We start from the raw sequence: 14,733 nt of genomic DNA, 5'->3' as shown, positions 1-14,733 counted from the left end.
GGGGGGAGGCACTGAACCGCCCCTTGTCCTGAGCTGCAGCAGACCTTGCATAGGGACACCCAGCTGCTCCCCAAAAACAGTACAGAGTCACGCAGCCTGGAGTAGCGAGAGGACCCCATCTGCACCCCACTGCCAGACCTGGGGTAGGAGCTGGTTACATTTCTGCTGGGAACTGCTGGATGGGGAACTTGAACTTTTTTTGCAACATTTTCATCTTTTTTAATATTTGCAGCTCTTGGAGATTCCCAGTCTCCCTTCAGGAATCAGGGATCTGTTTTTCCTACAGGCTGTATAAGGCGGTCAGGGGTTCCTGCTGTGGTGCACACAGGCTCCAGCAGGTAACGTGGGGGGAGGCAGTGGAGGAGATGGGATGTGGCAGGTCCCCTGGCACAGAGCTCAGACTGCACCAGGAGAATATGCTGCTGTGGTGTGGGCATCTGAGCAGCAAGTGCTGCTGCAAAGTCACCCCAAGAGCTCTAACCTTGAATCAACTGAAGGGAATTGCAACTCCAGACTTTTTTGGAAGGGTGGTGGGAAGAAGTAACTCTATCCCATTGTGGGCATCTGTGGTTTCAGCCCACACCTAATTTATCTTTCTTGGTTGCTCACCCTTTCCACTGGGCTGATGGTCACTGACTTTCCAAGATGTCCCCATCAGACCTCGCCTCCTTGCTTGAACACTTTGCTTTGCCCACCTCTGAAGGCGAGCGAAGGTGCCTGATGAGAGGCACTGATCCATGTCAGATGTCCAGATACTCAAGCAGCATTTTCCTCTTCCTGAATTGCCCGGCACACAGGGTGTGCTCCAGCTGCAGGACTTGCAAGGGGTGAATTGCTGGGGGTTAAACCGATGGTGTTACGGTGACAGGAGCAAACTGGTCATGCAAAGTCTCACTGGAAAGTGATGCCTCAGGCACCGAGAAAACTCCTTGACAACCCAGGAGCATCCCAGCCACATGCTACTTCTCACTCTCCCACCGATGCAGCCACTGCACCTCCCTGTTAGTCCTCCGAATCGTGGCAGAGACCCTTTGCCCAGAAGCCACGGGAAGACCTGGAGAGAGGGGTCGAGCGTAGGGAGGGCACACCATGGGAGCTGCGGTTTGCCCACTGTGGCTCACTGTCTGCTTCACCAGGGCTTCTTGACTTGATGTGGTGTAGGAGTGGCCCCAGCATGGGGCCAGCACTGTGCATAGCCTCTCCCACTGCTCTCCCAGACCTGCACCCCCCTAGACTTGGGGTGAGAAGCTGCCTTGCTCTGGAGGCTCACCACACTGCCAGCATCCACGCTGGGGAACTTCAAACAGGGCTGGCCTGGCCTGACCCCAGGGTAGAAGGTGGCGTGTGGACCACTGCCACACGTATGAAGTGAGCAGTTTATATTAAGGCACAGAGAAGGGAAGGGAGAGGCTTTAAAAAAAAAAAAAAAAAGTATATGTAAAAAAACACAACCCCATAGCAGCTTGAAATTTCCAGGCCCCCCGAATTCTTCTGATCTGGGTTAGCAGCATTTCTTGAGGATTAACAAGGAAGCCAGGAAAATCGGAGTCAAAGCTTCCCCCTCCAACCGGGCAAGCGGATGCCTAATGGGTAGAGGAGGCAGGGGAGACGTCTGAGGCCAGTGAGGGCTGCGTCTGACGTGAAGGCATGAGCATTCGCCCGGCTCCAGGAGCTGAGCACGCAGGAGCCTGGCCAGGATCCAGCCGCGTACTAGGGCGGCCAGCTTGGGGGGACTGGGTCTGCTGTACAAGAACAGTGATAAATGAGCCTAAAGCCTCCTGTCCCACAGCGGGGGGAGACTGACAGCTTCAAAAAGTATAGGGGGGAAAGCAGCAGGGAGATTTGCCGCTAAATTGAAAGAAAGCAACATCAACTTTGTAGGACCTGTGCTCCAAACAGCCTGGGCAACCTGGGCTGTAAATCTTCATCAGAGACCTTAGAGAGGGAAGTGACACAGGAGTCTGGTTGACAGCCCGTGTTTTCTTTACCTGGCTGCTTGGCTCTCTCAGCTGCACGGGTGTTTGCCTTTTATCTGGAAGGGGCCAGATGTGGGCAGAAGCAGTGAGCACCCCACGTCTTTGCACCCACTGCAGATGTACAGTGGCCTGATGCCCTGTTCAACTCCGATGCTCCCAGATTAGGCTGCCCTGCTTTGCCCACTGCAATCTTTCTGATGCGTTTCCAGCCCCTGGTCTGCTAACTCCTGCCAGAATGTTTTCTCCTCCACGTTGTTCTGTCTCCTCTCCCTCTTTCACGGTCTCCATCAGCCCACTGTAGTCTTTGAACAGGGAGAGGATGTCAAGGGGCTGACATCTCCATGGAAGCTCATCATGGGGCTGGCTGGGCTGTGCTCCCTTGATCTCTGGTCAAAGTGCAGGCTGAGCCTTTCAAAGTTGCCTGAAAAGACCTGGGTTCCCAGTTCTTCACTTCATTCCCCCAAGCTAGCAGAAGGGCTCAGCCCCTCATGCAAAGGTAGTTTTGAGATCCCAAAGTCTCTTCTTGCCAAGGAATCATCCTACATTGGGCAAGTGAAACTACTCATCTGCAGGGTCTGACTTTTTCAGTCCCCAAACTGAGAGCATCCCCTCCGTGTTAGAACAGTCCTCTAAAGGATGTCCTAGATACTCCTCTTAGAGAGCCGCCTCAGACAGCACTTTGTGGTGGAAGCAACAGCAAGGACCACTGCGAGAGCGATGCTCATTTTCTCCAAAGTATCTGACTTCTGACTTTCAGGCAGCTCTTTTCAGTGCTGCAGCCCTGGGCAATGCCAAACATCCCTCCTTGGCAGTTTGTTCCTTTCTGTGATGTGGGTGGGCTGGTGCTGCCGTTGGACAGATGCAGCCCCAAACCAGAGACAAAAATCACAAAAGTAGGGATACACACGTCAAGTTTCCCTTGTTACCATTATTTTGGGGTTAGATGTGAAACAGTTTGGCAGCTGGAAACTAGACCCAGGGTGTTCTGTGGGCCCTTGAGGCTGAAAACAGATTTCCTTTAGGAAGAGTCAAAGAAGATTTAACCTTCATGTCAGCATTGTCAGTGAGATGATCTTGCCAGCAGAAAGGCAGCAAATCTCTGGCAGGATCTTGATTACACATCAACATTTCCTCAAGGATCCCTTGTTGACAAGCAGTGATTTCTGAAGGGACTTTCCTCACCCAAGTTAATAGAAAAAAACATCTTTTCCAAGACAACAGATTTCTTCATCCCCTTTCCCTTCCAGTTATGCTACAGGAAATGAATTTCACCTAAGATTGCAGGAGACTTCCAAGCATCTTTGAGTGAGTGCCTGCCCCTGCAGTAAAATTCAGCTAAGGAAAGAGAAGTGAGGGAATCATATGAGCATCTGTGTCCAAGAGCATCTCAGCTTGGACAGAGACAGCTGGATCCCAGACATGGTTCAGGTCTGTGTAAGGTGGACACCACAGCCCTACCATGTTAGGGGCAAAGCCCCAGGGGTTGGGTCCCTGATCCAGCTCTAGCAGCTGTAAGTGTTTTACGAGGTACATGAGAGAAAGGCATTGAAGATGACTGATAAAAAAACAAACAAACAACAACAAAAAAAAAAACCCCCAAAACAAAACAAAAAACCAACCAAAACAAAACAAAACAAACAGCTAGTCAGGAGGTGATGCTGAGCCCTAGCTGAGTTAAGTCCTGCTTAGTCACTCACATTACAGCTTAACTGTCCCTGTCCATGGGGGATCCAGAGCCCATCCCTGAAGGAAGGTGCCTACAAGCAACCCTTGAAGGAAATGACCAAGCTTCTTAGGACAGTGCTATGAAAGTTGAGTGTGTCTTTCATATAGTAGTAGAGTAGGCTGATCCCTTGGGAACCCACGGACACCTCAAGATGCCTCTACACCTTCCCTGGAGAACAGTGTGAGCCCTGTAGCTATTGGCGAGGCCAGGTGGGGGTTACACTCCCTCCATTGCTCCCTTCTGAAAAGGCACCATCGCTAGGGGTAAAAGAATAATTTAAATGGATCCTGACTGTATTTCCAAGGTCGGGCTAGTTAGCTGGCATGGGGAGTCTTCAGTGTTGGCCATGGATTATGCCTGACTTTTCTCCACTATATAGTACACATGGAGATTCTTGCTTTCTTATGCCCACTAACACCTGCACAGCTCTAGATCCTTTAGTAAGGCTGGTGCTTGCTGGGTTGATGGATGACAGGGAGACAACAGATCAAGAACTCAGTTTTCTGAACCCAGAAAGACTTCAGAAGACCCCAAAACCTGATGTCCAAAACATCAGCTGGGACCCTGTCTGCATGCCAGCACATCAGAAACCTGCACCCCACCAGTGCCAGCCCCTTGCAAACCTCTCCACCTTCTCCAACAACTCGCTTACTCCAAAACTGGCCTGAACAAAGAAAGAAACTTCTCCCTCTGGCAGCTCCCGTACTCTGCCTGTGAGGGCTGAAACACCAGAAGGATTTTCAGCAATCCAGCAACTGACTGGCCTGCTTACCGGCTAGTGGCTGCTACTCACCACGCGTGCCGGGGGTTTGTACTCGTGCTGAGTGTATACTCAGAGTTCCGGATGAGACGGTACACCGGCATTTACGCTTCCAAGGAAAGACTTTCGCTTTGACCTAGGCCATTCACATATGATGCAAATTAACTGCTAAGAAAGTAATGAGTTGTCTGTTTCCGTTAATGGTTTTTTGCTTACTGTAATGGGATCATACTCTACCATCAAAGATGTTAGATGAATTAGTAGTAATGATAATAGCAAATGTGAAAATGCTACATCAACGCTCGTTGCTATGAAAATGTAAACCACTTTGCATGATTTTCCTTGACTCGTGTCACAGGCTGGTCAGACCCATAGGGAAGTTACACACGCATCGGAGGAGCCTGGGGAACTCCCAGAGGGCATCCTCCTTAACAGCAGTTGCTGCAGCGTGACTGAGATGGCCTCACTTTGCAAGCTGAGTTGATCTGATTGCTCCGTCCGGTGCCTGAAATGCCACAGGCACGCAAGCTGCTCCGCAATTTGCAAAGCAGTCCATGTGGTCGTAGCCATAATCATAATTTGCTTAGTTCCCCTTGGCCCAAGAAACGCTCCTAACACTGTGAAAAGCTGTTTACAGAAACCACTTCCTTCATTACGAGGCAAGAAATTTGGCAACTGCTTCCCTGTGCACAACAACCCTACCCCAGAGCAAAGCAGAGATGAAGTCTGCATCCAATTAAAACTGGAAGGGGGCATTAAACAATTAGCACATAATTACCTGATTTGGGCTAGCATCAAGACTCTGGGGAGGATCTGGCCAGTGCCAGGGAATCTTTAGTGACCATACCCAACAGGGACTTCAGCTGGAGGTGTCGCAGACAAAACGCTGCTTTACCCCCCAGCGTCACGATACTGGCTGAGCGCGCAGGGCTAGTGAACCACCAGGAATTTTTCACTGAAGCATCGGGAAAAATCTTCTCCAACTGAAATGTCAATCCTTGAGATTAAATTTAGCCAAGACACACAGGGGGTAAAACGTTAACCCTGATAAAAGGCAGTCATTCATTCTTACAACCCCCAGTGCCTTGATCTACTTTTAGGAAAGACAGGAGCTCCAGGAATCTTCCAGCATCTTATTACATCTAATTACCTGAGGGCCCACAAACACCTGTACAGGCTTAATTTTCATTCATTAACAATGTTGAGGTGCATGGGAAAAAGGCTTATGCTTTAGGTTAGGGTACTTAACGTACACGCAACAGCGGCTTGCTTGCCTCATCTTCCCACCTGCTTTCTCCTAAACCAGGGGAATGCCGCTTGTGTCTCAAGAAATCTGCATGACCAGAGCAAGCTGCTTTGCCTTGTACCTATCAAACCAGCTCTTTGAGACTGCCACCATACCATCACCTCTCCTCCTTGTTCATACTGGGAGAAGAGGAGGAACGAAATGGTGGTAACTGATCCACCACAGACTTACTTCTTAGGCTTGCCCGCTGCGTTCTCAGCCACGTGGTATCCAGGCTTGCACTTGTAGCGACAGATCGAGCCCACGTCATGGTTCCCCTGCAGGCACCGCGGGACCAGGAGCTTGGCGTTGGCCACCGCAGGAGGCGCATCGCACTCCAGCTTGCAGTAGGCTTCAGGGAGCGACCAGAGACCGTCCTCCAGGCAGGTCAGCCACTGGTTTGTTCCTGACCCAAAAACAGAAGCAGTGTGTTGGGGTTACAGCTGACCAGGAGGTGGAGTCCTGCTGAGGGAAGGTCAGAGCAACCAGCAAAAAGGCCTCTTGTTAGTTAGAGTGGATACTGATGCCAAGGGAGGCAACAAATATGAAGATCATGAACTTCATTGCATGGTTGGTCAGGCTGGGGCAGAAATACCTAGAATACAGACAGAAACAAGGAAGGGACAGCTTCTAGGGGAGGGAGAAAGGATCTTAGTTCTGTAAATCTCCTCAAAACTCCCTTAAACTGCCTCTCTGGTGATGCCTCATGATAGCTTTCAGTGGGCTGGCGGCTTTTGTGTATGACAGCTACCTGTCATATTCAGCTCAGCCCACCTTCATGCTCACTAAGTGCTTTTTGCTGCTCATCCTCTACCTACCCTTACAAGCTGTCACACCCTGTGCTACACATGCAGCACAAGATGGAAAGTGCCAGCAGGACAGATGTGGGAGTCTTAACTGGTGTGACTGGGAATTCAAACCACCCATTACAAAAGGCTTGTGTTGAGTATTACAGCTCAACTCTTTGTTGTCCCTCTAGAGAAAAGGGCATTTGGTTGATCAAACATCAAGGGCGTTCGGGTCCCTGTTGTAGATGTCCAGGACTGCATTACCCATGTGGTATGAATGATGGAAGGTTCACTAGGAACTGCTGAGCCAGAAAAGAGACTGTACGGGAGCAAATGGGACCCCTCCTGCTGAGGGGTGTGGATTAGCAGGTTCCCTGTGTGGCCAGACTGCTCCACACTCCCTTCGAGCATTGCTTTCTTTTTATGGCGTGACTGCTCTGCCTACAACTGCGCTTGGACTGGGGACAAGACTGTGCCTCCACTCAGCGCCTGTGCTCCTGGCAGGCTGGAACTGCTGAGGGTCATCCCCCACCTCTGAGCACCGTGCAGCTGTGTCATCATTTCCTTGCCTTTTCTTAGTGTTTATTAGCCTTGAGAGCCTTGCCATACAGATGTAAGCCTTCATGGAGAACAAGCATCAGGCACGTCCCTGCCTTGACAGCTCAGCCGAGTCGGCTGCACCTCTGCGAGTTGACCCTCACAGCTCAGCAGCCTTGGCCAAGCACCACCGTCTGTCATGTCAGCCACTGGATGTCACCCAGTGCGCTCCACCGAGGGAACGCCTTCCCACTAAGGGAGCCCATGGCAAACCTCCGGTTGACTTCAGCGGGAGCAAGAGGTGACTGTGAGTGAAAGATCAGACAAAGCCCTGCCCTCAGCTGACCCACCCAAGGCAATGGGCATCGGTTTGTGCAGAATTTGGGCTGTCAAGTTGTTGTTTGCATGCTACCCTTTGATCAGTTCACACTGGGGATCTGCCGGCATCCCTCCCCATGATGAAACAAGACCTTAATTCCCTGCAGTTTTTGCTCCTTAGATTTAACTTTTTTTTTTTTAAAAAAAAGTAAATTATTTTCATACGTTCCAGCTAAAATGTCTCTATAAAATAGGGCACCCATTAAAATGATTTGTTGTATGTGATTGTTCAGAGCAAAGGCGCTGGTGGAAACTCACATAAAGTCCCAATGCTTGAAGCTGTCAAGGCAATTACCCCCAAAATCCTATCCAGCTCAGCCTCATATAGACAGGAACAGTAGCTCTCTTTCTCCGACTTGACTTAAAAACATTCCTGCGGCTATTGATGGAGTCGGCAGAATGAAAGCCAGGCCATGGCGTGTCTGGGGCACTGCTGTGTGTCTGGGTGGTGAACATCTCCTAGACTGCTCTGCAGTTTCAGGCCTTGGTGTCTACAGCTTTTTACAGCCTCAGACCCCCTGAACCACAGGCTTTCCCGCAGCCACCAGGCACTGAGCCACTTTTGGCTCTCTGAAGTCCTCTCTGTTGGCACTGGCTGTCTGCACACTTCTTGCCTGCCTTGTCCCCATAATGCTGGAGGCTGCCAGACCTCACCAGTTACCAGGAGGACATCCCTACACCCTGAGGTGGATGGATAAGGGCTGCTAGCCAAGGGATAGGAGTCAGAGGAAGTTTCCCCATGCTACGCTGCCCCCATTCAATGGGGATGGATGCCCACCATTTTGGGAGGTCTCTCAACAGCCCACTTGGCTGGGAGAAGCCAGGATAACTGGGAAATTCAAAGTAGCAATGCTCTGTTCAAACAGCTGGGGGCAGGCATGGAAAGGTGGCACCAAAAAGGGCGCTTAAATCCCTCAGCACTCTAGACCATACCTTGAAGCTTGGCAGGGTGGATGCAGGAGAAGGAGCATCTCTGCAGGTAGGTGGTCCCCTTGGGGCAGGAGAACTCAGCGTAGTACACGTGGGACTGGTCAGGGACACCGCAGTTGACAGGGTCACAAGTCACAGATCTGTCCCACCGCCCCGAGTTGCATGTCAGCACCACCTCCTGTTGCAGAGAAAGTAAGGCTCTGTTAGACCCCTGTGAGTGAGCTTTAGTCTACTGTTGTATCACCACAGCAGAAAGGGCTGGCCCAGGTTTTGGGACAAGGAGAGCCTTCCCCCATTTTTCCTCCCTCAACCTACCCTTTCTCCCTACTCTGGACACTGAGTCATGAAGCCCCTGCCTGTTCACGGGCTGATGTTTGGGATGCAAAAGCAGTGACTGACCCTTGGGGTAACATGTAAGACATCTGCACAAGAGACCTTCTAATGCTTGGTCTGTAACTGCTTGCCTCCACAAAATGCAAGCTGCATGCATGCTGCCTGCATGGTGCCAGAGCACGTTGAGGGAAAAAAGAAAAATCCCTTCAAGATACACTACAATTTCCTGAGTTACAAGTTATTCCCAGCTCTGTGCACTGCAATTTTCTCCCCTACAAGATCAAGTCTTACTTCAGCCGTTGACAGGCAGCTTTCCTGTTGATTGTTTTTCCTTAAATGCACCAATTCTCTCGTGCCTCAGCCCACAGACCCCACTGAAATCAGAAGTTCATATAATCTCATTTACAGGTCCTAATTACATGGCCCCGCTTATACAGCTTGGGGACTGCATGAGAACTTAACCCTCAGTGGTCCCACCACTAAACATGATCAACATGTGCCATGGACTATCAAAAGAGAGTGGTGGATGATGACATGCCATGAGGAACCTGATCTAGTGAAAGATGCCCCCAGCCATGCTAGGAGGGTTGTACTTTATGATCTTTTAAAGGTCTCTTCCAACCCAACCTATTTATGATTTCTGCTCCCAGACCACTAACCCCAGCCCAGCAGCCCTCAGGCAGGGGCTACAGACCAAAGAGGTATCTTTCAACTGTTCCTGATGTCCCTTCACTGGCTGAGTACAACCACACTGCTCCCACGGTCAAACGTGTGACCTGTCCTCCCAGACTTGGATACAGTCGCTCTGAACGGCATCGCTAAATCTGAGTCTGGTATTCTCAGGTGAGCAGCAGGATCATGGAGTAGCTGAACCAGGTGGAAGGGATGCCCACTGAAGAGCTGTGTGCATTCTCCCCAGAATGCCTCAAGATGAGTAAGGTCACACAGCCAAACCAGTAACATCAGTGGAGGGCTCAGGACAGGGCACCTGCAAGCTGCTATCTGCTGTGACAGCCACATGGCAAAGCTCTGTCCAGAAGTTTCCCATCATACTGTCAGACGCAGGAAAACTGTCACCTGAGGCAGATTTATTTTGAGCAGTTTCATTTCAGAGGAGAATGGGAACATTTTGTTTTCCATAGGCATGCCTTGGCCCACAGAGCCCCGCGGCTCTGTAATTAGTAACCTCCCCAGTGACGAGGAGCCGAGCAGTTCATCCCCAGCAGCTCTGTTGTGCTTTCCAGTGCCCACCTTGCCTCCGGCAAACCCCAGCGGCTGCAGGACGGGAAACCCGAGGCAGCTCGGCTTCCAAGGATACATCAGACCCAGATCTCCTCGGCCAATGGCAAGGAGCCATGCTGGCTTGTGGTTTTTACAAGGCATCCCCCCAGCCCTCTGGAAAGCGGGACAGACTCTGTCACGGTGACCTCCGTGCTGCCCCACTGGCGTGGGCAGCTTTATTGCAATGCCACACAAAGGAAGAAAAGCTCTGGGCACTAAATATAGTCACTCTGCAATGACTTCATTTTTTCCTGAGCTACTAACCTCAGCTTTAAGAGAGAAAACAACCCAGGGATGTTTAACTCTCCCAGCAATGCCCATCTGGGGAGCAGAAACGTCCACCTCCCCCTCTGTGCAAGTGCATCACCCCGGCCTGGGATGTCCCCTGCAGCGGCTTTTTGCCCAGCAGAGCCATGATCTGCAGACAGCGCTGGGCAGGGGCACTTTGGAGGACTGCAGCAGGGAAAGGAGAAGGGTCCCCAAAGCAGGACCATCAGCCACCACCATGGAGGTCCAGCACCAGAGCTTCCATTGGGCTGAAGTTTGTCAGAAAGCAGCGAGGATGTAAGGGCTGGAGAAACAAGGTGTCCTGGGGGTCACTCTAACCACCTCGGGGTGATAAGGTCTTAACTAGCATTCAATCCAATAGGCCATGAAGTCACCCCAACCTGAGGTCCGCTCACCTGCATGGAGCCCAGACTCTTCCCATTGCCAGAGCGGAGGACAAAGCCCTTTTCACAGGCGACGGTGCACACCATGTGCCTCAGGCCGTCGGAGGTGCAGTTGAGGGTGGCAGCGTGAGTCGGCAGCGGCCGTGTGCAGCTTCCCGATCCCACACAAGCACCATGGACACAGCTATGGAGAAGAGGGAAGGGATCAGCAAGCAAGTCCCAGGGCTAATGCAGCAAAATGACGTCTCCCTGGGTGGCACCTGGGTGCTCAGCGGGTCACAGATGCCTACAGAGACACACACCCATCCCTCAGCCCCAGCTTCTTCCAGGCTTGAAGCCTCCTGAGAATGCCAGGAGGGCACTTTTTCCCAGCTCTGCCTTGGCTGGACCACAGCCCAACCCCAGCACACATCTTCCCACAAACCATGGTGTCCTTCCAAGCTGATGAAAGGAGGCACGGCCCAACAGTGCTCCTTCCAAAATCCATGCTGTCTGGTGGGGCTACCCCAGCTCCTCTGCTCCAGGGCGCACAGGCTATGTCACACAGAGCCTGCATGATGCCTGGCACCAAAGGGGCCAGTGGTGCTCACTGTAGGTGAACCAAGGGAGCGAGAGGAAGGAGGTGACAGCGAGAGGGCAGGCAGACAGCACATCCAGCAAGGTGAGATGCAGCTAAAAGAAGGAATTACTCTCCCCTGTGCACCACCTCAAGTTACAAGAGGTCCTGGGAAAGCTTGCAATGTGTCACCTGTCCCTTGGAAATAAACAGGCCCCCCCTCACCACAGCAGCTTCCCACCAAGGACCAGCCGTTAGGTACTGATTAATTAAGCATCACAAATAATTCCATTATGAAGAGAAGTGTCGGCCAGAGGGGCTATGGTCTCCATCAGTGAAATGCAGCCAGCAGATTAATTACCAGAGATGGAATGGGGCCAAGACACAGGGTTGACACAACGGCTCCCACAAGAAAATGCCCTGGTTGCCTGGAGGTCAGGCTTTGCCTTTTACCAAGCGCAAAAACCACCAGCAGCCCTCCTGAAGCACGGGCAGAGGTGCAACTTCAGGTAATAACTGGGGAGAGAAGGGAGGGAGGTGGACCCAGACACCTGCCCTCTGCTCCCTGCTTTGCACGGGGCTGCTGGCAGTTTTTGTGCGCAGCGTTTCACTCGGGGGAGGCAGAGGCAGTCTTTGCCTCCTGCATTTGCTCAACACCTCCAGCCAAGGATGCACAGCTAGAAATCCCACAAGTGACACACACACACACAAAAAATCCGTGCTGACACAGACATTAAGGGAACGCAATGTGCTGTTGACTCTGGATAAGTCCACAGAGCCAGAGACACGGTGGAAACCTGCAGGCCCCAGCCCTGAAAGAGCCGGTGGGCACGGGAGGGGACCACAAAGGAGAACAAGAAGAAAGGGGCTGTTTTTTCAATACAGACCTGTTTATGAAGTGAGAAATGGTTTCAGGGCAGCTGCTGCAAATTCTTTCACTAGCTTATATTTCCATTTGCTTCCTTTTTAAAGAATTTGTTTTATGAGCACAGCATTTGTCAGGTCATTAGCTTCTGAGGGCATCTGGTACCAATTGTAGCCCTCTCCCCTCCCCTCCCACAGTCACCTTCTCCGGGCAGTTGCTTTGCTCCCTGCCCGTGCCCCCGGAGTGCGCACGCACACATGCTCCAGTCCTCAGCTCCACTCCCCATGATGGAGCCACTGTCCCAAATCTCCTCGTGTGCATGTCTCTGCACACGCATGTGCAAAAGGAGCTGAGCTTCTCCTCTTTCCATCCTTGCTCTTGCATCCCATCTTCTTCCTCACCAGCCACAGGCATGTGGGGAAATGCAGCTGGTGCGCAGCACCCCTCCTACCACAGTGCTTGGTGCTACATCAACTCACCAGTGCAAGGGAGTCCCTGCCTCCAGGCACACGGAGGTTGTGTAGCCAAATCATAAACCACATCTTGTGAAGTGGGGTGGGAGATGAGCGATCAGTTCACCAAGCAGCTGTAGGCTACAGGGAAGCTGGGTGGCCACACCAGGACCTGAGGACACCTAAGTTCATCTGCTCATGACATTGTGTTGAGTTATGGAGCATGCGCTCATTGCTGTGCTGGTTCAAGGTGGGGTGGTGGCACCTCCAGACACATCAAGCCAGGCCAAGTGCTTCATTGGAGCAGCTCTGCTGGTACCACTGGAGCAAGAGCACCTTGCCTGGGGCAGCACTGTTATCAAATAACAGGTAACGAAGCACTGATACTTTTCAGCTCTTCTGGGCACATTTTGGTTTTCCACCAGTTTGGAAACATAACTGGCAATGCCGGTATAAAGTAGATTGAGAGATCAGCAAGTTTTTTTACTGTGTTATTATATACACAAAATGTTATATAGATTAGTTATACATAAGGGATTGATATTATAGGTTGTAATATCAAAATCTTTTTTATATACACCACACATGTACACTCATGCACACTTTCTATGTGTGCATACAGATGTATTTTATAAATAATTAGCTTTCTCTTTGCTCCAAAAGATTACTAACCTATTGCTGTTCCCTCTGTGACTAACCCCACCCATATCCCACAAATTCCCACTAGGTTTTATTTTGGAAATGATCTGAAATTTATCAATTCAAGTTCTGAGAAGATATTCTCATCCTACATGTAGCTTTGAAGTCTGGTACTGCTGTTACAGACCTGAAGAGGGTCTCACATCACTGAAAGCTAATTTTCTCAAATATATGAGAAAGCTTAAAAAAATTTTATATATATATATATATATATATATATATAAATAATTTCTACATACAAACTTTGCTTTGATCAGTTCCTTTATCATTATCAGCATCGTCGTGACTACCACTTCAATACTCTGGGCCAGGACACCCTCAAGCCAGATGCCATACGAGTGCAGGACAAAAAAAAGAATAATTAAAAAAAACCAAACCCAAACATGTGGCCTGGCCCCATCGTGGTCCACATGTTCAGGTAACTTCATGGAATAAATCTTTACTCACAGCTGCTGGAAAACCCTAACGAAGGCTGGACAAGGAAATGGTGTAGTTAGCCCAGTTCTGATCTCAGCATGAAGGAGCTCTTTCTCCTTTTGATGATAAATGAATTCCTGTATCACAGCTGCAAACTCCTGACATTTGGCCATTTCTGATTCAGGCTGTATAAGATGTAGGACAAGCCAATATTTTTTTTTTCCCCTGCATGAAACATCCCAAAAATTTTCCATTTTTATCCCAGCGTCTTTTGAAGCTCAACTAATGATTTGTCAGCAACATTTTTACAAAATATCAAGGTTTTTCTCCTAACTTATTCCACGTCAGCACCACCCTGCATGATTTTCTGGGCTCACCAAGTCACGTAACTCATACATCAAAGAAAGTTTCAGATCTGGAAATTTGTGAAATTATGCCTAGCAATAGGAACTATAAGAGATTTGTTCTGAAATGGTATCAATTCTATGAACTAGAGAAAACCTTCTCTTTGAGATCCTTCATCTTTCTAGAATAAAAGCAGGACACAATGGAGCACGTTGAGTCAGTGGTGACAATGCTGGATGCTGGCAGGGAGACATCATTTTGTTGTGACAAAACCCAAATTCTGAAAAGCTGAAGTTTTGCATTTTGCACAAATTATTTCACAGAACTCTGACAGATTTACCCAAGTCAAGCTAAGCCAAGTCAAATATAGTGCAGCTGACTGAAGTGTAATAAATCATCTGTAAACTGCTGCAGTATCTACACAAGATTTCAACCCTAAGATTGCTGCTAAAATGACCTTTATCATCAAGCTCCAACTCTAACAGGGGAAAATTGTTATAAGAAGTTCATCTTGTGGTGCAAATTTTTGGGGATGGGCGTTATAGATGTTGATGGAAAGGTAAAGGCTCCAGTCAAATCTCCTGAAGTTAAAAGTAGTCACTGCATGTACTCAGGTGGAATCTGGATTGTAGCACTGAACATCAGTGCGATAAAAGATGTTTACCCCAATGTGGTCTAGCAAAAGAGAATAGCTAGGAAATGAGAAAAGTTGTTTTGGAAATAGTTGGGAGTTT

At 49.9% G+C, this 14,733-nt stretch overlaps 1 protein-coding gene across 1 annotated transcript in view; it reads right to left on the bottom strand.

Moving 5' to 3' along the window:
• Positions 1–14,733, bottom strand: part of PAPPA2 (pappalysin 2) — an 89,139-nt gene that overhangs the window by 22,696 nt on the left and 51,710 nt on the right. Inside the window, exons 14-16 of the mRNA XM_086753458.1 lie at positions 10,695–10,849; positions 8,384–8,578; positions 5,940–6,153 (exon numbers count right to left, since the gene is read on the bottom strand). Of these exons, the coding sequence (XP_086609584.1) occupies positions 5,940–6,153; positions 8,384–8,578; positions 10,695–10,849 (564 nt within the window). The remainder of the gene's footprint in view (positions 1–5,939; positions 6,154–8,383; positions 8,579–10,694; positions 10,850–14,733) is intronic.

This window comes from Chlamydotis macqueenii, chromosome 8, assembly GCF_036417535.1.
Source record: "Chlamydotis macqueenii isolate bChlMac1 chromosome 8, bChlMac1.mat, whole genome shotgun sequence".
NCBI classification, from domain to species: Eukaryota; Metazoa; Chordata; class Aves; order Otidiformes; family Otididae; genus Chlamydotis; species Chlamydotis macqueenii.
Note: the sequence above shows the minus strand (reverse complement) of the source record. Positions and strands in the feature narration are given on the sequence as shown.